General features: G+C 39.9%; 1 protein-coding gene across 2 annotated transcripts in view; it reads right to left on the minus strand.

The window, feature by feature from the left end:
• The window catches only part of LOC121389914 (zinc finger MYND domain-containing protein 12-like), a 39,572-nt gene extending 15,948 nt beyond the window's left edge, over window positions 1-23,624 (minus strand). Inside the window, exons 1-4 of one of the 2 annotated variants that reach the window (XM_041521572.1) lie at window positions 23,438-23,624; window positions 11,191-11,332; window positions 9,090-9,261; window positions 2,974-3,143 (exon numbers count right to left, since the gene is read on the minus strand). In XM_041521572.1, coding sequence (XP_041377506.1) covers window positions 2,974-3,143; window positions 9,090-9,261; window positions 11,191-11,332; window positions 23,438-23,547 — 594 coding nt within the window. In that variant the 5' untranslated portion in view covers window positions 23,548-23,624. Of the gene's footprint in view, window positions 1-2,973; window positions 3,144-9,089; window positions 9,262-11,190; window positions 11,333-13,097; window positions 13,348-23,437 lie in introns of those variants that run through there. The other variant, XM_041521574.1, reaches the window with a different exon arrangement.
• Between the last annotated feature and the right edge of the window lie 2,853 nt (window positions 23,625-26,477).

A 26,477-nucleotide genomic window follows, 5' to 3' on the forward strand; every position in this document is an offset into this window, starting at 1 on the left:
TGACTAGAGTGTGGTAACTATAGATATAATAAAGCCATAGTAACAGAGTGCACACTGACTAGACTCTGGTAACTATAGATATAATAAAGCCATAGTAACCCAGTGCACACTGACTAGAGTGTGGTAACTATAGATATAATAAAGCCATAGTAACCCAGTGCACACTGACTAGACTGTGGTAACTATAGATGTAATAAAGCCATAGTAACCGAGTGCACACTGACTAGACTGTTGTAACTATAGATGTAGTAAAGCCATAGTAACCCAGTACACACTGACTAGACTGTTGTAACTATAGATATAGTAAAGCCATAGTAACCCAGTGCACACTGACTAGACTGTTGTAACTATAGATATAATAAAGACAAAGTAACCCAGTGCACACTGACTAGACTGTTGTAACTATAGATGTAACTATAGATATAGTAAAGCCATAGTAACCCAGTGCACACTGACTAGACTGTTGTAACTATAGATATAGTAAAGCCACAGTAACCCAGTGCACACTGACTAGACTGTTGTAACTATAGATGTAGTAAAGCCATAGTAACCCAGTGCACACTGACTAGACTGTTGTAACTATAGATGTAGTAAAGCCATAGTAACCCAGTGCACACTGACTAGACTGTTGTAACTATAGATGTAGTAAAGTCATAGTAACCGAGTGCACACTGACTAGACTGTTGTAACTATAGATGTAGTAAAGCCATAGTAACCCAGTGCACACTGACTAGACTGTTGTAACTATAGATATAGTAAAGCCATAGTAACCCAGTGCACACTGACTAGACTGTTGTAACTATAGATATAATAAAGCCATAGTAACCCAGTGCACACTGACTAGACTGTTGTAACTATAGATATAGTAAAGCCATAGTAACCCAGTGCAAACTGACTAGACTGTTGTAACTATAGATATAATAAAGCCATAGTAACCCAGTGCACACTGACTAGACTGTTGTAACTATAGATGTAGTAAAACCATAGTAACCCTGCTAGTGCACACTGACTAGACTGTGGTAACTATAGATGTAGTAAAGCCATAGTAACCCAGTGCACACTGACTAGACTGTGGTAACTATAGATATAGAAAAGCCATAGTAACCCAGTGCACACTGACTAGACTGTTTAACTATAGATGTAGTAAAGCCATAGTAACCTAGTGCACACTGACTAGACTGTGGTAACTATAGATATAGTAAAGCCATAGTAACAGAGTGCGTACTGACTAGACTGTGGTAACTATAGATATAATAAAGCCATAGTAACCGAGTGTGTACTGACTAGACTGTGGTAACTATAGATATAGTAAAGCCATAGTAACCCAGTGCACACTGACTAGACTGTTGTAACTATAGATATAATAAAGCCATAGTAACCGAGTGCGTACTGACTAGACTGTGGTAACTATAGATATAATAAAGCCATAGTAACCCAGCTAGTGCACACTGACTAGACTGTTGTAACTATAGATATAATAAAGTCATAGTAACCCAGCAAATGCACACTGACTAGACTGTTGTAACTATAGATGTAGTAAAGCCATAGTAACCCAGCTAGTGCACACTGAGTAGACTGTTGTAACTATAGATGTAGTAAAGCCATAGTAACCCAGTGCACACTGACTAGACTGTTGTAACTATAGATATAATAAAGCCATAGTAACCGAGTGCACACTGACTAGACTGTGGTAACTATAGATATAATAAAGCCATAGTAACCCAGCTAGTGCACACTGACTAGACTGTTGTAACTATAGATGTAGTAAAGCAATAGTAACCCAGCTAGTGCACACTGACTAGACTGTTGTAACTATAGATGTAGTAAAGCAATAGTAACCCAGTGCACACTGACTAGCCTGTGGTAACTATAGATATAATAAAGCCATAGTAACCCAGCTAGTGCACACTGACTAGACTGTGGTAACTATAGATATAGTAAAGCCATAGTAACCAAGTGCGTACTGACTAGAGTGTGGTAACTATAGATATAATAAAGCCATAGTAACCCAGTGCACACTGACTAGACTGTTGTAACTATAGATGTAGTAAAACCATAGTAACCCTGCTAGTGCACACTGACTAGACTGTGGTAACTATAGATGTAGTAAAGCCATAGTAACCCAGTGCACACTGACTAGACTGTTGTAACTATAGATGTAGTAAAACCATAGTAACCCTGCTAGTGCACACTGACTAGACTGTGGTAACTATAGATGTAGTAAAGCCATAGTAACCCAGTGCACACTGACTAGACTGTGGTAACTATAGATATAGAAAAGCCATAGTAACCCAGTGCACACTGACTAGACTGTTTAACTATAGATGTAGTAAAGCCATAGTAACCTAGTGCACACTGACTAGACTGTGGTAACTATAGATATAGTAAAGCCATAGTAACAGAGTGCGTACTGACTAGACTGTGGTAACTATAGATATAATAAAGCCATAGTAACCGAGTGTGTACTGACTAGACTGTGGTAACTATAGATATAGTAAAGCCATAGTAACCCAGTGCACACTGACTAGACTGTTGTAACTATAGATATAATAAAGCCATAGTAACCGAGTGCGTACTGACTAGACTGTGGTAACTATAGATATAATAAAGCCATAGTAACCCAGCTAGTGCACACTGACTAGACTGTTGTAACTATAGATATAATAAAGTCATAGTAACCCAGCAAATGCACACTGACTAGACTGTTGTAACTATAGATGTAGTAAAGCCATAGTAACCCAGCTAGTGCACACTGAGTAGACTGTTGTAACTATAGATGTAGTAAAGCCATAGTAACCCAGTGCACACTGACTAGACTGTTGTAACTATAGATATAATAAAGCCATAGTAACCGAGTGCACACTGACTAGACTGTGGTAACTATAGATATAATAAAGCCATAGTAACCGAGTGCACACTGACTAGACTGTGGTAACTATAGATATAATAAAGCTATAGTAACCGAGTGCATACATCGTCAGCCAGCTGGCGGAGTGACTCCTCGTAGTCAGCCTTGGCGGCGTACAGCAGGCCGAGGTTGCGGTACAGCTTGGACTTGATCGCATTCGTACACTCCGGTGTCTTGAGAACCGTCCACTGGGCTTGAGCCAGGTACTCCTCCGCTTGGGACAGCCGGCCCAGACCTGAGAGAAATACATCATGATGTGTAACGTGTAACATTATCAAACTATCACCCACCTCACCCATACCCTGAATCCGCTATGAGAGAAATGCATCATGATGTGTAACGTGTCACATTATCAAACTATCACCCACCTCACCCCTACCCTGAATCCGCTATGAGAGAAATGCATCATGATGTGTAACGTGTCACATTATCAAACTATCACCCACCTCACCCCTACCCTGAATCCGCTATGAGAGAAATGCATCATGATGTGTAACATGTCACATTATCATACTCTCACCCACCTCAACCCTACCCTGAATCCATTACCTGAGAGAAATGCATCATGATGTGTAACATGTCACATTATCATACTCTCACCCACCTCAACCCTACCCTGAATCCATTACCTGAGAGAAATGCATCATGATGTGTAACATGTCACATTATCATACTCTCACCCCTACCTAGAATCCATTACCTGAGAGAAATGCATCATGATGTGTAACATGTCACATTATCATACTCTCACCCACCTCAACCCTACCCTGAATCCATTACCTGAGAGAAATGCATCATGATGTGTAACATGTCACATTATCATACTCTCACCCACCTCAACCCTACCCTGAATCCATTACCTGAGAGAAATGCATCATGATGTGTAACATGTCACATTATCATACTCTCACCCCTACCTAGAATCCATTACCTGAGAGAAATGCATCATGATGTGTAACATGTCACATTATCATACTCTCACCCACCTCAACCCTACCTAGAATCCATTACCTGAGAGAAATGCATCATGATGTGTAACATGTCACATTATCATACTCTCACCCACCTCACCCCTACCTAGAATCCATTACCTGAGAGAAATGCATCATGATGTGTAACATGTCACATTATCATACTCTCACCCACCTCACCCCTACCTAGAATCCATTACCTGAGAGAAATGCATCATGATGTGTAACATGTCACATTATCATACTCTCACCCACCTCAACCATACCCTGAATCCGCTACTAACACATTCACTTATATTGGCTAATCCACCAAATATGAACTTAATTTGGCAAACATAATAAATTTGCTAAAATGACAATTTAAGAATGATTATGTCTAATGAGCCTTGATTTTACTGCATTTTGTTTTTCTAAGACAATACATTTTGAAACAAAATTTGCCAAGTTGCTATAGTTATATGTTTGATCCGAATTAAACATCACCAATCTCAAATCTATACCTAATCAAATCTCCTTGTTAAACTTTCGCTAATACAAACAACACAAAATTTGAATTTTTCAGACAACCAATATGTCATTTGTGTAGTTTTAGTGTTTACACAAACGATTTTCTTCAGTAGTTAGATAGAAATGAACATGATAATGGGCAATGATAATCAAATGAGAATCTAAGATAAGCAATTTTCGTAGCATTTCTCCATTAAAAGTCCTATCATAATTATGAAAATATACTATTTGTGTGCTAGGACTAGCTTGAAAGCTGCCACCCGACTGACCCATGAAAATCGACCCGTGTCAAAATCTGTTTTGGTCTCTATTGGGGAGTAATAACAATAATTAACCAATTTCAATTTAGGCTTAAACTACTGTAATATTGATCTGTAGATGATATTTGTCAAACATTTTAAAACATCAATATAATTTAACCAAAATTTATTAATGCCAGTTTCGATTCGTTGGAAATTAGAAATTCTGTAAAATGCTATTCATAGTAACGAAAACACAATTTTCTTGCAACGGTGGCACAAAATCTCGTGCACCGCGGTGAATGTTCCCAATACATGGTACATGCTCTTGTGATAGGCAATGGGTTTTACACTAAATCTGTCTAACAGTAGCTGCACAGGTACCTTCATGTGAATTGGCATGCCCTGACAGTCACAAAGTTAATATTACAGTATTAGAATGCCATCATGTTTTCTATTAATAGAACATTACCATCAAGCACATATGACGTACATCTAAGTCAAGGATTTCCCACTGTACACAGTTTTCCAAAACATTGATATTAGCCAACACACGTTGTTTGTTTGGATTTTCTGACAAGAGATTAAAGCTTTTGCACGAACAAACCGTGGATTATGTTGATATTAGTTTTGCATAACCGACAGATGAACGACGAAACTGTACGTGCCAAATTTTATGCCCTGCCTCCTATATTTCTACTGAAATCTCCTAGCTTCTCCACATACCCAAACCTCAGCAGCATCCAGAATATACCTGCCCAGACCATGCACACACCTCTTGGGGATTTGTAGCAATATTTACAGTACTTCCGCAAGTCTATCTATATATACAATATATAAAAAGAAAGGAGGTCCAACAGAATGACACCCCAGTCATTTCTATCATCTTAGATGAAAAAATGGGTGCAAACAATCATGTACATTTTAATGAATTATAATTTTCCTTTCAAATGACACCCTGTGTCACAAACTACTTAAAGTTGATTTTGTTTGACACCACTGAAGAAGATTGATTTATTTATCATAGGTTACTGGATGTGAAACATTCGGATAATGTTTTACTTGCAGTCTTAGAGGAAACCCACTAGCTCTTTCCATTAGTAGCATGGGACTGTTTATATGCACCATCCTAAATGACAGGCTAGCACATAATATCACGGCCTTTGATATACAAGTCATGGTGCACTGGCTGGAACAAAATATAGCCCAATGGGTCCATCGATGGGGATCGATCCTAGACGGACCATGCATCAGGCGAGCACTTTTACCACACTGGACTACATCCTGCCCTAATGCTAATTTAAAAAATGCTAATATCAACTTAAAAACACCAATGTATTTACACACACACACGCGCACACACATGCGCACTCACACGCGCACTCACACGCGCACTCACACACACACACACACACACGCGCACTCACACGCGTGCACTCACACACACACACACATGCGCACTCACACACACACTCACACGTGCACTCACACACGCACACGCGCACTCACACACGTGCACACACAGCATTTGAAAAATGGCATTAATTTTGAACATATATATTAAGCATCTAAAAGTGAACTTGCAAGGTGGCCACAATACTGTGACATCTAATGAATAAGTGACTATCGAGAAGTATTTTGTAAAACCAAAGTATCATACAAAGTCCAGAGTAACCTGTTTGGAAAGAAAACTTATTATTCTGTGTAATTCATTAAAATATACACATGTGATTATACACCCATTTTTCATCCAAGATAACAGAAGTGACTGTGGACTGTGGAGTGTAATTCTGTTGAACCCCTATTCTTTTTAAACATTGTATACACGTAGATCTATGGTTTTGCTGAAGTGCTGTTAAAGATTGCTACAAGTCGCTTTGACCCTTCACTTACCCAAACCTACTCAACTTTATTACCTATTTAAACCTCTGCCTCTACTTACCTAAACCTCCTCCAACTTTAACATACTCAAGACCAAACTCCCCAATCCGCCCCCACCCCCCCCCCCCCCTTCATTTATCAACACCTCTTCCAACTCTAACATACTCAAGACCAAACTCCCCAATCCCCCCCCCCCCCCCACTTCACTTATCGACACCTCCTCCAACTAACATACTCAAGACCAAACTCCCCAATCCATCCCCCCTTCACTTATCGACACCTCCTCCAACTCTAACATACTCAAGACCAAACTCTCCAATCCATCCCCCCTTCACTTATCGATACCTTCTCCAACTCTAACATACTCAAGACCAAACTCCCCAATCTGCTCCCCCCCCCCCACTTCACTTATTGATACCTTCTCCAACTCTAACATACTCAAGACCAAACTCCCCAATCCATCCCCCCTTCACTTATCGACACCTCCTCCAACTCTAACGTACTCAAGACCAAATTCTCCAATCCATCCCCCCTTCACTTATCGATACCTTCTCCAACTCTAACATACTCAAGACCAAACTCCCCAATCCCCCCCCCTTCACTTATCGACACCTCTTCCAACTCTAACATACTCAAGACCAAACTCCCCAATCCATCCCCCCTTCACTTATCGAAAGAAAGAAAGAAAATGAGTTATGGTTATGGTTAAGAAAAGCATACAGTAAGGATAAGAGTAATTAACTGTGTCAAAAAGTTAACTTTTAAAAAAAAATCAGCAAAAATATTTGGGTAAGGGCCATACCCATTTTACCCTCTGGCAGAAACCCTGACACTAATATATCTAACCCACACCTAAAATTTCTCCCAAATGTAACATATCTAGACCAAACCTGCCAATGCACTGATATCCACTTACCCCCCTCCCCACCCGATTCTATTTACTCATGGCTGACTCATTTTCTATTAACCATGCAGTGCCACATTACTGAAATATCAAAGATTGTGGAATGTGCTGTCTTGTTTAGTGAAATGAATATAATGACCTGTTACCAATCAATGAGCAGCAAAAAACAGCCAAATTAGATGAGTGAAAAATTGCACCTGTATCGTTCACAAACATCAAAGGGTCAAAGATTAAAAGAAAAATGCTCAAGTTTTAAGTATATACCACGATATCTAACAGGAACAAAAAGTATTTAGCCATAACAAAACATTCACCCCAATATAAATCTTACCTTCTTCCAACACTCACCCCTACGTAACACTTATCCAAATTTACACGTCATTCACCTTTACCTTTACCTTTACGTAGATAGAATGTCACCTGCCCTCCACACCCATCCTTCTCACCTACATTGTTGTACCCATACCATAAACATACATGTATGACAAACAGCACTAAAATTCACCACTTTACTGATCCAAAGCTCACCCACCTCCTATACACAAATATACCTTCAGCTCACCCACAAAATGACTACTGTACATGTTTCACTACACAATTCAGACCCTAATCTAGACAGTGAAATGACACTCTTTTGTTTTACCAAGTTATCAGCAGTAGTAAGAAGTCAAAGGTATCATAATATTTCAAACACAATCCTATATGACAAACTAAACTCACCCAACAGACATAAAAACAACAATTTGTTTACAGTCATACCTAATTAGACACCATGTCAGTCTTTTCTTTTACTCTGGTATGAGACTGTTCATCAATGCATATTACATCATTAAATTTGCAACACATTAATTTTTTTACACACTCATTGGTGAGAACATCCTTTGTTATTTTTGATAACACACATTAATAACAACCATATGTGTCATAACAATTTAAAGATACGACTGGCTGTTTTTAGGTAATGAAAAGGTTGTAAATTTATAGGTTTTCGTTGGAACCTGATTTTTTGATGATATTTAAAAACGTATCCAAATCACTTTTGCTTGTTAGATAACTTTTAAAACAAAGACTCCATGGATCATCACACTCCATTGCATATGTTATGATTAACATATTCACTTAATTCTACATAGTAACTGGGGAAAACTTAAAAGGATTTGTATGTTTTTAATAGCAATCCCTCTGGCCGAATTTTGCCCACATTATTTACACAATATATACACAATGATGTGTGTAATGTATTCGACTGGACCCGAGTGCAAAAAGATACTTACAAACTGCAGCATTAGATAAATACAAAGAAGGCTGTCGGCAGTACAAATCATATGGGAGAAGAAGTCAGAAAGATGGGAAACTGTTAAAATGGCCTTGTATATTATGTTATAGATAATGTTGATTTTTAGGGGAATGGGTGTACAGCAGAACAGATGGCCATTGTGAATCGGTTCCTGTACACCAAAACACCAAGATGTAAATCTTCTCAATTCTGGAGTAAAACCAAATGAAGATATAATAAATCTTTGGAATGATACTTGTTGTTATGGCCAACGAGAACCCATTCTAGTAGCAATCTTGATTTGAAGTTGGGCAATTTAACATGAATTGCAGATGGCATTCATGTAGTAAGACCTAGGCCTATATGAAAATGGCTAAACCTCTATATATAGTCCTCTGCTTACCTATGCTGGCTTCTCCAAGAATGAGGTAAGAAGGAACGAGTTCAATGCTGGTAAGCCCGTGGACATCGATGGCAAATCTCAGTGACTGCATGGCAGCTGGTACTGCTTGCTCATGCTTCCCTTCAAACAACAGCTTTTGTCCAGTTGTCCTTGTCAAGTCTATCATGTGACACTGAAACATTATTTAATAATAATATTCAAATCTCATTCAACTGAAATGCATTCTAACAGGATATTCATTGTGTTTTAAATTAAGAAATTGTTCATTTAATTAATCTGAACACTAAAACCATCAACATTTTATCTCTGCACAATTAGGCACAGTTGAAAGAATTTTTGACCAATATATGATGACTGCTGCTGTAAGTGACTGTCAGGTGTGTTTTAACAGTAAGATGATTGCCTCTTACCAGGTTGATATACACATCTTTACTAAGTTGCCTGCAGGAGGACTGCCACTCACTAAACTGATCTGACAAATCTAAACCTGCATAAAACAGCTGATTGTAAATTTAAACAGTTGAGGTGACATGCACTCATGAACAAACAGTGATGATATCCAGTGTTCACAAAAGGTTAGCATATCCTGCCCCACCAATGGCACCCACCAGGAGTATGCATATACAGCCAACAGATGTCACATCAACTAGGGCTCATGCAAGCTGGCAAAGTGAGCTTCACTTCACCGTGTCAATAACCTAGCTGTGAGGCGAAATTGATGTCATTATGCAAAAACACTGAACTGACACTTGCATTGTTCAATTGTGGATGATTGGTGAAGAACTTGACAAACACCTATTCATAAATAATAATGAATTTTAAGTATGTGAGAGTTCGAAGCAACTCCCTTATACACCTTCAAAATCCTGTGAGGGGCTCAGACAGACTCGTCCAGCCCAGCTAGACCATGGTCGTGTCTGGCACTACAAGTAAAACATGATTAGCAGCTATTCACTCTTGAAGTGAATAACTGAGTAATTCTTCTGTTTATTTTGTATATACATCAAATATTTTTAAATTTTATTTTCAGAATGAAAACATGTTCCTAAACCACTTTTTTTGCACTAATATAATACTGTTACTTGATCACAAAGAGTATAGATTTTGTGACCCATAGCTAAATTTAATGGCCAGTCGAAAGCTCTGATATGTTTTTTCAATCACAGAATTATAAATAGTATGTGGTGCAATTTTATTAGTGCCAAGTGATTCTTCTGTTATTGTTAAGTATTAAATGATTAGAAACACTAGTAGTTAATATCACCCCTCAAAAGAACAGCAGATATGACCACGTTCTTTATTACAATTTTGTTATGATTGTAAACTATAATTTACATAATTTGTAACTGTTTTACATGAGAAAGACAAATATACAAGAACAGAGCAATTATTTTTGGACATTAAGGGGTCTCGTTTAGAAATAGAATAATGATGAAATCATTATTGAAGTAGACTAAATAGTTTTTGAGGAAGTTATTTGTACACCGACTGATTCGCCAAAATATAAGTCTTTGGTCGCGGCTTGATCATTCAAATGGTAGATGAACATATTTCCATATTTATGTGCATTATGTTTTCATAAATTACACCTAATTTGTTGGAGAAAAGTTTCACACACACTTTCTCATAATGAATCAATTCAACATGCCGGTACAAATAAAGATGTAGAAATTATAAAATAATGTTATGTTAATATAACTTCCTTTTTTGTATTTTATTACATGTGTTACGATTTAAAAAATCAAGTCTCCCTTCAGTTAAAAACTTTGTCTTTCAAAGTTTGAGAGAGAAGTGACTTATATGTATTCCTATAATTTGTAGCATGTGTAAGGCCTGCAAGTGATTGCTTTCATCTAAATGATGAAGTACTTTTGTTAAAAAGTTTTCAAAAACATGTACATGTACACGGTCAAAATCATCAGACATCATTTCAATCAGTGATGAATAATAATGGAAACTGCTTAAGAATATCTACCATAAATGTTTTGAAAACCTTTACGAGTTCTAACCCTGATGAAACAAAACTAAGTGGCTGTATTAAACACAGGTCTTCCTTTTAAGTAATACTGTATATATCAAAACCAAGTTTTAAATAACAAACCTTTTGCAAAAATAATTCATTTTCTCTCTTCTGTCGTTCTTCCTCCGAAGGTAGAAAACTTACAGTTTGTCTGAGTGGAATCAAACTCAGACATATTTTTTCATGAATTCCTAACCAATCAGCTTTTTGGTGTTCCACTCCACTGCAATAAAAATAAACAATAAATATATTATTAAAACACTAGGTGTCATTCATGATCAAAGATATATTAAACTACGATATACAGTCTAAATGACTACCGGTATCTCAACTCTTACATTAAAACTACATTCCCTGGAATATTTTTATTATTTAAGCATATAGAACAGAAAATCCTATTGTGTTTGGTGCATATATGATGCCGCACTCTGCATTGGTTTCACTACACTGGCTTATCCAGGTCAAAAACAAAGCCAGTATTAAGAAAGTGGGACACTTTTGACGGGCTCGTACCGATCTCGGTTTTCGTTGGCTTATCACAATTATAGAATTCCCCAACAAGAGATCACGTGAGATTTTGCAATTTTTGAACAAATTTAACTGTCTTGATTGAGGGGTTGTCTCATATCTCCAAAACATATTTATATCCATAGAGGTATGGTATACAACGCCTTTCCAGGGGTCGGTGAGTGGGGTATTTGCCTTGAAATCTTTACAATGGCCAGCTGTTGGCATACACGTTACATGTAAGGGGGTGTTACTAATTATGTAACGCTCTAAGGGTAGAGAAAGAGGGTACTGTGTTCGATTTACGTAACATTTTTCAAGACTATATATGTTATTTTTATTCATTACTTAAGACCTAAACAGGTGTTTTTTGGAAATGCGCGGTCTAGGATCGATCCCCATCGGCGGGTATACAAAAAGACCATGGTATGTGATATCCTGTTGTGGGATAGTACATATAAACGATCCCTTGCTAAAAAAAATGTAGTGGGTTTCCAAGGCGCGTGTGCAGGGATTTCAGCGGGGTCGGGATTATAGACTGTCTTGAGCGAAGTTTATATGGGGCCATGCACCCCCCCCAAAAATACATTTCAAATTTTTTTAAGCTTGGGCAAGTAAGGGTTTCGACCTCCAATACCCTCCCCCTGCACCCGATTCCTCTCTAAGATTATATGTCAAAATTACCAAATGTTAGACATCCAACAGCAGATGGAAGGAAGGATAGGATACGACGCACTCAACACATTTTATTTATGGTTGTATGGGGTCGGATGATTATTAAATCAATATGCTTTATCTTTGATGTTGTTACCCCCCCCCACCCCAACTTTACCCTTTCCAGACGAAATAATATTTATTTAAATTTGTCGATTTTAACAAGTAAAATTAAGAAGTGAAAACGTTCATTGTCTACTTTAGTATATTTTATTTTAAAAATATAAACATAATTAATGTGTTACTAGTACACAAACTAAACTTTGAAAGTTCTACTAACACTTTATAAAATATCAATTCTGAAATAGGAAGGTACGACTGTCGATAACACGTTGTCAAGATCAAACCGGTTTTAACTAAAGACTCTAGTACCGTATCCTCAACCGAACGTTCTTCGTACAGCGCAAGATTTCTCTTTTAATTTTATGAGACAAACCCTACAATCTGAAACCGGCAAACGCACGTGTTAACTGAAACTGACAACAGGCTGTCGTTTGTGCTTTGCTGAGCTATGGCGGCACAGGCGACGAATCGAGCATATACTTTTGATGATCTCCGTTTATAGCGAACACACACAAGTTTCTTAAAAGTGCATTTGAGCTTGTATTTCATATTTGAAAATATTTGATTTTATAATATAGTAACCAGAGAATGTAACTTTAATCAAAGGCAGACCCAATCGCTATGTTTGGATTCGGACTAGTCTTAAATGAATATGACATAAAAATATAACAAAACTATAAATAAATATCACAATGTTCACATACCAGTAATAAGTAACACGACACTGGGTACACTGAATGAATGCTGGTTTCTGACACAGTTCGCATAGAAGTTTTAATCCTTTTGGATTAGCAAGAGGATTTAACATCATTTTATAATATATCTAAATAAATAACAGTATCAAGTTTATATTAATTAAATGTGTTATTTTTTAAAAGGAGTAAGAAACGAGTATTAACTACAATAACGAACTTTTAAGTTCATTGTTTACTACGGTTGCTACACATACTGCGCATGAGTCACACGGGAGGTAACTCCAATATTCCTGATAGGTCTTAGGTCTCACTACACAGATGTCATCTGCCATTGAAACCCATGTTAAATTGCTCAACTTCAAGCGAACATTGCCAATAGAACGGGTTCCCGTTGGCACTAACAACATACACCATTGCGAACATACATTATACAAGCATTTATTGTCACTCCAAAATTGAGAACATTTCCGTCTCAGTTTTTTGCTATATGACCGCATCTGGCTGTAGTACCCGTGCTTCGTTAACCGATTCACTCCGGCTGTCTCTTGCGCTATACACCCATGTCCCAAAAGGTCGATGCTCAATATCACAAAATGACATGGGCAAAATACAGCCAGAAGGCGTACCATTAAGCATACATATTGTTTTAATTCTTCACCAGTTCCTAGAAGTGAATATGTGAACCATAACAAGTGTCACAATTAGGAACTATAGTGAACCGTGATCAGTGAACTCTCACCCGGAAGTGATCTGTGTAGTGAGACCTAAAAGGAGAGAGAGAGAGAGAGAGAGAGAGAGAGAGAGAGAGAGAGAGAGAGAGAGAGAGAGAGAGAGAGAGAGAGAGAGAGAGAGAGAGTCCTACAAGCAGTTTGATTTTAGATTGTTTTACCGGTCAACTTATTATTATTATTATTTAAACTTATCTTTATTTTATGGGCTACAGCAAAGAGATCAATTGAATTGAATTGGCTGGAGTTGTCAAGAGCGGACCACTAAAAATGTTTCTGACAATCAAGTAAACTGAAGCGTATATGAAATTGTTGGGATTTTTGTGTGTGTGTGTTACTTTACATAGTTACTCGGATAGTTGATACATTTTGTTTTCCTTCCAAATGTCTTAACTTGTGGCAGACATGTGTAATTTCGCTGCGCTGGGTGAAAACCCGAATATGTAAGATAGAACGAATGTTTATTTTTCTGTAAGGCTACATTTCATGTTTTATATTTATTTTTAAAAAGTTTTTTTTATCTATTTTATATCTTATGTTCAATGGTTTTACAGAAACAGAAAGAGGAGAGTTCGGAAAGTAAACGACTCGGTCATTAAAATGATTGTGCTCCATTCATCACCTGTTGTCCTATTGATTCAGATTTTTTTTTTTTTTTAAAACAAGACATAATACATATAGGTACAACTTTCAAGGCAAGAAGTGCATTGCGCCCGAGCAATTAAGTGGTTTTCTGAGGCATACCAACACGGGCAATTTTGAAATTTAGATGGCCTGAATTGTGATTTCCTGGCACCCTAATAACATAATTAGTCATTTTAAAACAATAAGTTTTGACCTTTTTTTTTTCCTTTCTAGTATATAATAAATAAAAAGTAAAGTTTGTTTTATTTAACGACGCCGCTAGAGCACATTGATTTTTTATCTTATCATCGGCTATTGGACGTCAAACATATGGTCATTCTGACACTGTTTTCAGAGGAAACCCGCTGTCGCCACATAGGCTACTCTTTTACGACAGGAAGCAAGGGATCTTTTATTTGCGCTTCCCACAGGCAGGATAGCACAAACCATGGCCTTTGTTGAACCAGTTATGGATCACTGGTCGGTGCAAGTGGTTTACACCTACCCATTGAGCCTTGCGGAGCACTCACTCAGGGTTTGGAGTCGGTATCTGGATTAAAAATCCCATGCCTCGACTGGGATCCGAACCCAGTACCTACCAGCCTGTAGACCGATGGCCTGCCACGACGCCACCGAGGCCGGTATGTAATAAATAATGTCCATTGGCTGCAGGATAGATAGGGTCTTATATAATAGGCGTACTGGCTCCCATGTGTGTGCGTGTGTGTGTGTGTGTGTGTGTGTGTGTGTCTGGCGCAGATCCAGCTTTTCTGATGAGGAGGGGTCCAAGACAAAAAGGGCACCATAACATTATGAAAAGGCACTATTGAAAAGTTACACACGGTTCACATGGATTTTCTTTGGTATAATTAGAGGGTTTTTTTTTAATTATAATAATTTAAAAAGACTAAATAAATTTGTAAAAAAACCTAAAAATCCTAAATAAAAGGGGCACTTCTCAAATTTGAGGGGGTGGGGTGGGGTCCGGACACCTTGGACACCCCCCCCCCCCCCCCCCAGATCCGCCCCAGGCAAGTCTTGTGAGAAACACAAAATTATTTCCTTACAAGGACATTATGCTGCGAATAGTGGGGTATAGACTGGTTAGTGAAGTTTATTGGGCGTTCCCTGTTATACTCTCTCGGAAAATATGTTTAAAAAAGCAAACAACCTAAAACCCCATCACCTTCGTGGTGGTGGTGGTGGTGGTGGTGTGTGTGTGTGTGTGTGTGTGTGTGTGTGGTGGTGGTGGTGGTGGTGGGGGGGGGGTGACTTATTAAGACCGCTTCAAAATTCGAAGGGTGTGCGCACCTCCAGCACCCTCTTCCTGGATGGTTGAAGGTGACAGACGCCACCCATCTTCCCTGATTCTTACGGGTCTGTTATTATTGTAATGTACCTTAGGTGAACAGTCCCCCAAAACTCGTTTTCAAGGAGAGTTTTGTATTATCCACTCGAGGTGGGGGTGTCATCACTCACCATGTGACTCGTGTAGCTGCATTTAAGGTACAACAACTCCTCCCCCCCCCCCCTCCCCTCCCCTCCCCCCAGTATAATTATAGTACAAGACACCACAAATTACCACAACGAATTGAGAATCGGGCGCGGGTCATAGATATTTTAGCTGGAGGGAAAGAATTTTGTAGGGGAGAGAAATTGTATCCCGTACATGTTGTGTTGGCCCGAGTGTTGCTGATGTGCTATTGATAACAGACGAGCACTGAGCGACACGTGAGCTGTCACCAGAGGTACGCAATACAGTAGTAGTAGGGGGGCCTGTATAGTGCCATGATGCCTGTATGGTGCCATGACCTTGATGACGTCACGTGACCTCGTCCTGTATAGCGTCATGATGCCTGTATGGTGCCATAACCTTGATGACGTCACGGACTACTGTACCGTGTGCAACGTCCTACTGACCCCGACCTACTTAGACTAACCATGACCTACTTAGACCGGCCCCTGACCTACTTAGACCGGCCCCTGACCTACTTAGACCGGCCCCTGACCTACCTAGACTAACACGAAAGAGTATAAAAAGGCTAGATACGGTTTCATTGTCATTCGCTCGCCGAAAACGATCACATCTACTACGTCATTGTTATTCGTTTGAGATATTTCGTCATTGTTAGAAGAAGATTCATTTGGATCATTGTGAGAGATTTTGTCACCGTTAGAAATCGACTGGATCAAGACTTGAAAATAGTAAGTTAATTTTCTTATACTGATTTAGTTTGAAGATCTATGTGTTTGCAGTGGTGGACAAATTTAACAAATGATACTTTTTGAAAATCGTTCTTTCTTCAAACACGGTGAAATAAATAACAATTTTACATTGAAAGTGTTCTAAACACGGAAGCAGTTGTTCTTGTATGCAACGTCATTCAAAGACTGACGTCATTCAAACATTATAAACGTGTTATACTCTCACCCCTGTTGAGTCGTTGTCTCTATTAAGTCGTGTCATTTCACCTCTTTTTAAAGTACCTACCGTTTGTTTACGTTCTAAGTCTGTAAGATGTGTAGACAGTCAAATAGCTAAGAAATTTTTATGTATATCCAATTATTTGTTACCTTAAAAAATAGCTTTTTTTCTACACATGAACCAAAATAGGTCAAAAACACATGACCCGTATGACAATTAAAACATTTGTAGTTTTCGTAATTTATGGCGATCATGCCCAAAATATCTATCGAAGTGTCGTCTGCATGTTTATGTTTACGCATTAGTGAGTGACGTCAGTAAAAATGTAAGGTCACACGTCAATCGTTTTTTCATGCAAGCAAATAAGGGCGCTAAAATTTGAAAACGTAAACTAAGATGTAGATCCATACAATTAGAAATAATCAAACCTATTTAAAAAAAACAAAAAAGAATTTTGTCCCACCTTGCAAGCAATATTTTTTAAACACTATGTAGCAATCTGCTGACCGCTAAATCAATCATGTTTTTTCATAAAAACAGGGTTTTTTTTATTGATTTCTTTAAGATATAAATTCAACCAAGCAAATTGCAGCTATATACTTTGTTTTTATAACGTTTTACGCTTCTATTCTTGAACATAGTCAATAACACGAATCGTGTTTTTTTCGTTTAGTGGGCGGGGTAGACCGATTGTAAGCACGTGTGTACTTTTGATTACATCAAATATGTATATTTTTCTGCATTGTTGGTTCAAGTAACAATTAAATTTGATTAATAATTATAATAAATTTACAAAGCAGTTTAAAAATATATTAATACAATTATTAAGTACCTTGACTTACCAGGGTCCCATGCTAAAATGGTATTCGATACTGATAAGACAACACCGTTTACGTGTCAGTTTAATACTTCAACAAAATAATTTAAAGTTAACATATAAACATGGGATAATGATCGAACACAAAATGATAGTGAGCGCAATGACTGTCAACGTCATTCAGTACTTCGACAGCACCCCTCAGGTTGCACACCCCAGGGATCCGTCTCTGGCTGCTATCAGTGCTAAGCGTGTCACATGTTATACTTTGTAACAGTTCATTGAAACAATCCCCTTTCATTGTGTTCATATACAAAAAAAAATGTTTTACATTCAGTAGATTGTGATATTGAAATAAAAGAATGACGAGCAATATTAATAATTTAAAATATCAATTTAAAATATATACTCAAGACTAGTTTTTTTAAAGTATAATATATGAAATATTTAAATTATTATTACTGATGTCGATGACGTTCACACACACACGTATAGTTCAGGTGACAATGTAAATAAGCACGTATATAAATATTAACCTTGTGATCGGAAATTTCTAAGGAATTGCTCGTCACACAAATAAACATGTATATCTGACAGATATCTGTATTTACACTATCGCATGAACATAATGTACTATTTTATGCGAAATACTAGGTCTGATGTATGACAACACCTTTGACCTAATCTAAAAACGTATCTCTGCACACTACGAGCCAGTAGGGGTGCCAATGGGTTATTTTTAAATGTTACAAAAATAATTCCTGGTAACTCAGTGTTCTCTTGATGTGCGGTAGGTCTGGGATCGATCCCCGTCGGTGGCCCATTAAGCTATAGCCAACTAGTGTATTATGTCTGGTATATCAAAGATCGTGGTATGTTCTGTCTTGTACACACAGCTCTTGCTACTATAAAGTAGCGGTAGTAATATCCAATCACAAATCTAGTCATAGAGTAAAAAACACAAAAAACAAACGCAATGTTTTGGTTTTTCATTTATTTCTAAATTACAAATCACTGACACATATATAAAATGGACACACATTGGGTTACATCGAGAGGCCTTAAGGGCGACATGTGAATAATATGAGTGTTCATTTCTCTTCATCATCGTCGTCCTCCTCATCATCGGTATCGTCGTCTTGTTCATCCAAATATTCGCCGATCCAGGAACGATACTGATTTAATTTAGAACGAATCTGTGGTCTCACACCTTTGTCTGGATTCACAAACTGTAAAATTTTTCTGGTGTTGGGGGGCCTTTGTCAAAGTAATGCATATAGGACAGGAAGCGAGAGTACGTGTCTTTAAATAACTTCCATTGCAATGTCTTCATGTTTCTTTCAATGGCATCTTGGGACATGTTTTTTTCTTCGTAGCGTTTCCTCTTGTTTTGGAGATAGTCACGATTGATGTCGAATACACGTTCCACCATGAGACGAATGCCTTCGTTTTCCAGGTCGGGCGACAGCTCTCCATTTCCCTCCTCGCACGTTTTCACGTGTCGCTGCAAGTCGCTTCCGTCTTTAAAGACCAGACCACACGTATCGCAAGACTGCATCCTCTTGACTTTTTTCAGATGGGGTTCTACCTCATCATCTTCTTCGTCGTCACTTTCGTAGGCGGGTATGCCTGGTAGTTTTCTCTTGAATGCGTTTCTTTGCATGATTTGCATGTAGAGCTCTTTCTTCGTCGGTGGCTGCAACTCTTCTGAGACATTCGCCGTTACGTTCGTGCTTTTATACCATTCGGACGGCCCCGTCTCTAAACCATTAGGTCGAAGACGCCAATGTTCGGGCGTGGTCGGTTTCAAGTCCACCAAGAGATATCCGTAGGGCCTGTGGGTAGCTTCCTCAAACTGATGCATGAAATGACGAGTATTTCCAGGATACATCTGCTGTGCCAAGGTTAGGACTTGCTGCTTGTCGATGGGGTTGTTGAACAGCGCTAGATAATGGCAGTTTCTTCTCTGTGTCGGGTCCTTGCTGTGATACAAGTTCTGGTTGATGGCAATCACAGAGAGGTTTCTGTGGTGACTTCCTTCTGTGAACAGGTCGGTGATGCGAGGGTCTTTTCCAGCTGTAGACATCAAGTCGTCCAACACGATGAGATTTCTGACTCTCGAATCCAAATAACGATCCTTTTCCAAATTCTTGGGTATACCTTGAACAAATTTCACTCGAGCAACCATTTTGATCGTATCATAGAGGGGTTGCCATCGTTTGTAGAGCCAGATGACGCGCTGGGGAGGCGGCTGGATTTTACCATCTCTCAACAATTTGTACAACAAAAATGTCTTTCCACACGAAGTGGGTCCCGACACGATCATGGTGAACGGATGTAACAATCTTAGGGGCTGCTGCTGCTGCTGCTGCTGTTGCTGCTGCTGCTGCTGCTGTGGTGGTGGTGGTGGTGGCTGCTGCTGCTGCTGCTGCTGCTGTTGCTGTTGATGTTGCTGCTGCTGCTGCTGCTGCTGCTGCTGCTGCTGCTGCTGCTGCTGCTGCTGTTGCTGCTGCTGCTGCTGCTGCTGCTGTGGAGGAGGAGGTGGAGGAGGAGGAGGAGGAGGAGGAGGAGGAGGAGGTGGAGGAGGAGGAGGAGGTGGGGGGAGGAGGAGGAGGAGGAGGAGGAGGAGGTGGAGGAGGAGGAGGAGGAGGAGGAGGTGGAGGAGGTGGAGGAGGAGGAGGAGGTGGAGGAGGAGGATGAGATAAGTGAAAAGAAGATCTATGTCTCCTCATATTATCTTCTCTGGTAAACAACCTTCCACACTCGGGACAGGAGCTCTTCCCCATGATGTTGACAGCTTGATAGGCAAGTCACAAATGACTTGGTATTAACGTGTTTACCCCTATTTATAGTTTTCAGGCATTCTGAGAAATTCTCCAGTGGCCATAACTGAGACTGGTAATACCATCGTCAAGGAGATACCTCTTGTCAATGGCGTCTCTCCTCGAGAATGTGAAACCACATTCTGAACATGTGCTCTGCATGACGACTCTAAATGAAATGACGATATCTGACCCACATAGTTCCTTTTATAGCTTATTTAGAAATGCTTCTGCCGTTTCGGGGCTTTCCAACCCGTACCACTTTGTTGTTGTTGTTGTTGTTTCCGTTTCAGATCGGCTTTGGCTTGCTCTACCACTTGTTGTGTTGGGGAGACCATGACGACTTTGGGTGTCGGGGACTTGTTTTGTTCCTCTTTTTCTTTTTTCCACGTGGGATCGTAGAGTTCTAGACATCGATCCACACTGTACATGATCTGACTTTCCCCACCACGTTGAATTTCGAAGTGGGGTTGAAGTTTACCTTGTGCCTGCAGTTTATAGAAACGGGTCCACTTATCCACGTCGGGTACATATAACTTGTACTGGTCTGACATGTTGCTCCTCTGAAAGTTCTACCTCAAATGACGAGTTTTCCAAAACTATTTTACTTATATACCTTATGACGCATAAAGATATGGTACAGGAATGTTTGAATGTGTGTGTGATACGTATGACCAGTGTCCCTCCTCCCAAATCTCATCGTGCGAGCTCCCAAAAATAATCGTTACCAAAATATTACCCTTTACCAGTGTTACTACCATAGGGACACGTCCAGAGACACACTCATGGACCCAGGACATAAATAAGAAAGCAAAACCTGTTATTCACGGTTTTATTCACAACATACAACATGAAAACATAGAAAACAAGTGTCTAAAACATTTAATGTCTGAACACATTGTTCACATAAGGACATCTTGGAGAGAGTCTGTAATGTTCCATTACTGGGTCGTCTGTCTTCTTCCATCGGTAGACGCGAAGTCCGCAACAGTAACAGACGACGGCATCGTGATCTCCCGTGTAGTAGAAACCGGCCTTGGCAAGTTCTTTTGGTTTTTGACGTAATTGTATGGGCCACCGAGCATATGTCAGCATCCGGGCATAGAAATGTCTCATTTCGGGACGATGACAGAACACGTAACGTCTCGAATAGCAATCTTCCTCATCCCAGACAGCATCTGTTTCACAGGCAGCATCCGTCTGATCTGTGGGTTCATCCACACAGTTCGATCCACTGTTTAAGACTAAGGACAATACCTCGCTTGGTGGGGAAAGTTTTCCCCTTGTCACTGTCAAATTTCCTTATGTGAATAGCAGTGTCCGCTTTTGATAACTTGGCCAAGACGGAGCACTGAGCGACACGTGACCTGTGACCAGAGGTACGCAATACACTGTGTGTTGTAGAAAGTGTGTATAATTGTATCCCGTACATGTTGTGTTGGCCCGAGTGTTGCTGATGTGCTATTGATAACAGACGAGCACTGAGCGACACGTGAGCTGTCACCAGAGGTACGCAATACAGTGTGTGTTGAAGAAAGTGTGTATAATTGTATTCCGTACATGTTGTGTTGGCCCGAGTGTTGCTGATGTGCTATTGATAACAGACGGAGCACTGAGCGACACGTGACCTGTGACCAGAGGTACGCAATACACTGTGTGTTGTAGAAAGTGTGTATAATTGTATCCCGTACATGTTGTGTTGGCCCGAGTGTTGCTGATGTGCTATTGATAACGGACGAGCACTGAGCGACACGTGAGCTGTGACCAGAGGTACGCAATACAGTGTGTGTTGTAGAAAGTGTGTATAATTGTATTCCGTACATGTTGTGTTGGCCCGTGTGTTGCTGATGTGCTATTGATAACAGACGGAGCACTGAGCGACACGTGACCTGTGACCAGAGGTACGCAATACACTGTGTGTTGTAGAAAGTGTGTATAATTGTATCCCGTACATGTTGTGTTGGCCCGAGTGTTGCTGATGTGCTATATCCCGTACATGTTGTGTTGGCCCGAGTGTTGCTGATGTGCTATTGATAACGGACGAGCACCGAGCGACACGTGAGCTGTCACCAGAGGTACGCAATACAGTGTGTGTTGTAGAAAGTGTGTATAGTTGTATCCCGTACATGTTGTGTTGGCCCGTGTGTTGCTGATGTGCTATTGATAACAGACGAGCACCGAGCGACACGTGAGCTGTCACCAGAGGTACGCAATACAGTATGTGTTGTAGAAAGTGTGTATAATTGTATCCCGTACATGTTGTGTTGGCCCGAGTGTTGCTGATGTGCTATTGATAACAGGCGAGCACTGAGCGACACGTGAGCTGTCACCAGAGGTACGCAATACAGTGTGTGTTGTAGAAAGTGTGTATAATTGTATCCCGTACATGTGTTGGCCCGAGTGTTGCTGATGTGCTATTGATAACGGACGAGCACTGAGCGACACGTGACCTGTGACCAGAGGTACGCAATACAGTGTGTGTTGTAGAAAGTGTGTATAATTGTATGCCGCACATGTTGTGTTGGCCCGAGTGTTGCTGATGTGCTATTGATAACGGACGAGCACCGAGCTACACGTGAGCTGTCACCAGAGGTACGCAATACAGTGTGTGTTGTACGAAGTGTAACTGTATCCCATATCCGTGGTGGTAGGTCGGGTGTCCTCTAGCGCTAGCCATAACTGAACGGCGCTAGAGGCCACTCGAGCTGACTCTACGGGTACGTAATACAGTGCGTGCTTTATAAAGTGTGTATAATTTGACTACTACTAATACAATTATACCTACTTTAATGTATTCCGTATGTTGCATTTCTCGTGTCTTGCACTATAATTCCATTTAAAATATAATTTTTTGAAGTAAATTTAGACGGTTCACCAAAAGTAAATAAGAACGGAATATATATTTTAAAAAATTATAAAAAACAAAATCCTACCTGATGCCAAGTTTGATAAGAAAAAAAGCCATTACCCACTTTGACAAATGCAATACAAGTTTAGCGCTACATTTTGAAATTCCGATCCAGAACCAGTGGTCATTGTTCATGACGTCATATTTGTGCAAACGTCGATTCGGTCGTTAGGTCTCACTACACAGATGTCATCTGCCATTGAAACCCATGTTAAATTGCTCAACTTCAAGCGAACATTGCCAATAGAACGGGTTCTCGTTGGCACTAACAACATACACCATTGCGAACATACATTATACAAGCATTTATTGTCACTCCAAAATTGAGAACATTTCCGTCTCAGTTTTTTGCTATATGACCGCATCTGGCTGTAGTACCCGTGCTTCGTTAACCGATTCACTCCGGCTGTCTCTTGCGCTATACACCCATGTCCCAAAAGGTCGATGCTCAATATCACAAAATGACATGGGCAAAATACAGCCAGAAGGCGTACCATTAAGCATACATATTGTTTTAATTCTTCACCAGTTCCTAGAAGTGAATATGTGAACCATAACAAGTGTCACAATTAGGAACTATAGTGAACCGTGATCAGTGAACTCTCACCCGGAAGTGATCTGTGTAGTGAGACCTAAAAGGAGAGAGAGAGAGAGAGAGAGAGAGAGAGAGAGAGAGAGAGAGAGAGAGAGAGAGAGAGAGAGAGAGAGAGAGAGAGAGTCCTACAAGCAGTTTGATTTTAGATTGTTTTACCGGTCAACTTATTATTATTATTATTTAAACTTATCTTTATTTTATGGGCTACAGCAAAGAGATCAATTGAATTGAACTGGCTGGAGTTGTCAAGAGCGGACCAATAAAAATGTTTCTGACAATCAAGTAAACTGAAGCGTATATGAAATTGTTGGGATTTGTGTGTGTGTGTGTTACTTTACATAGTTACTCGGATAGTTGATACATTTTGTTTTCCTTCCAAATGTCTTAACTTGTGGCAGACATGTGTAATTTCGCTGCGCTGGGTGAAAACCCGAATATGTAAGATAGAACGAATGTTTATTTTTCTGTAAGGCTACATTTCATGTTTTATATTTATTTTTAAAAAGTTTTTTTTATCTATTTTATATCTTATGTTCAATGGTTTTACAGAAACAGAAAGAGGAGAGTTCGGAAAGTAAACGACTCGGTCATTAAAATGATTGTGCTCCATTCATCACCTGTTGTCCTATTGATTCAGATTTTTTTTTTTTTTAAAACAAGACATAATACATATAGGTACAACTTTCAAGGCAAGAAGTGCATTGCGCCCGAGCAATTAAGTGGTTTTCTGAGGCATACCAACACGGGCAATTTTGAAATTTAGATGGCCTGAATTGTGATTTCCTGGCACCCTAATAACATAATTAGTCATTTTAAAACAATAAGTTTTGACCTTTTTTTTTCCTTTCTAGTATATAATAAATAAAAAGTAAAGTTTGTTTTATTTAACGACGCCGCTAGAGCACATTGATTTTTTATCTTATCATCGGCTATTGGACGTCAAACATATGGTCATTCTGACACTGTTTTCAGAGGAAACCCGCTGTCGCCACATAGGCTACTCTTTTACGACAGGAAGCAAGGGATCTTTTATTTGCGCTTCCCACAGGCAGGATAGCACAAACCATGGCCTTTGTTGAACCAGTTATGGATCACTGGTCGGTGCAAGTGGTTTACACCTACCCATTGAGCCTTGCGGAGCACTCACTCAGGGTTTGGAGTCGGTATCTGGATTAAAAATCCCATGCCTCGACTGGGATCCGAACCCAGTACCTACCAGCCTGTAGACCGATGGCCTGCCACGACGCCACCGAGGCCGGTATGTAATAAATAATGTCCATTGGCTGCAGGATAGATAGGGTCTTATATAATAGGCGTACTGGCTCCCATGTGTGTGCGTGTGTGTGTGTGTGTGTGTGTGTGTGTGTGTCTGGCGCAGATCCAGCTTTTCTGATGAGGAGGGGTCCAAGACAAAAAGGGCACCATAACATTATGAAAAGGCACTATTGAAAAGTTACACACGGTTCACATGGATTTTCTTTGGTATAATTAGAGGGGTTTTTTTTAATTATAATAATTTAAAAAGACTAAATAAATTTGTAAAAAAACCTAAAAATCCTAAATAAAAGGGGCACTTCTCAAATTTGAGGGGGTGGGGTGGGGTCCGGACACCTTGGACACCCCCCCCCCCCCCCCCAGATCCGCCCCAGGCAAGTCTTGTGAGAAACACAAAATTATTTCCTTACAAGGACATTATGCTGCGAATAGTGGGGTATAGACTGGTTAGTGAAGTTTATTGGGCGTTCCCTGTTATACTCTCTCGGAAAATATGTTTAAAAAAGCAAACAACCTAAAACCCCATCACCTTCGTGGTGGTGGTGGTGGTGGTGTGTGTGTGTGTGTGTGTGTGTCTGTGGTGGTGGTGGTGGGGGGGGGGGGGTGACTTATTAAGACCGCTTCAAAATTCGAAGGGTGTGCGCACCTCCAGCACCCTCTTCCTGGATGGTTGAAGGTGACAGACGCCACCCATCTTCCCTGATTCTTACGGGTCTGTTATTATTGTAATGTACCTTAGGTGAACAGTCCCCCAAAACTCGTTTTCAAGGAGAGTTTTGTATTATCCACTCGAGGTGGGGGTGTCATCACTCACCATGTGACTCGTGTAGCTGCATTTAAGGTACAACAACTCCTCCCCCCCCCCCTCCCCTCCCCTCCCCCCAGTATAATTATAGTACAAGACACCACAAATTACCACAACGGATTGAGAATCGGGCGCGGGTCATAGATATTTTAGCTGGAGGGAAAGAATTTTGTAGGGGAGAGAAATTGTATCCCGTACATGTTGTGTTGGCCCGAGTGTTGCTGATGTGCTATTGATAACAGACGAGCACTGAGCGACACGTGAGCTGTCACCAGAGGTACGCAATACAGTGTGTGTTGAAGAAAGTGTGTATAATTGTATTCCGTACATGTTGTGTTGGCCCGAGTGTTGCTGATGTGCTATTGATAACAGACGGAGCACTGAGCGACA

This window comes from Gigantopelta aegis, chromosome 15, assembly GCF_016097555.1.
Source record: "Gigantopelta aegis isolate Gae_Host chromosome 15, Gae_host_genome, whole genome shotgun sequence".
Classification (NCBI taxonomy): domain Eukaryota; kingdom Metazoa; phylum Mollusca; class Gastropoda; order Neomphalida; family Peltospiridae; genus Gigantopelta; species Gigantopelta aegis.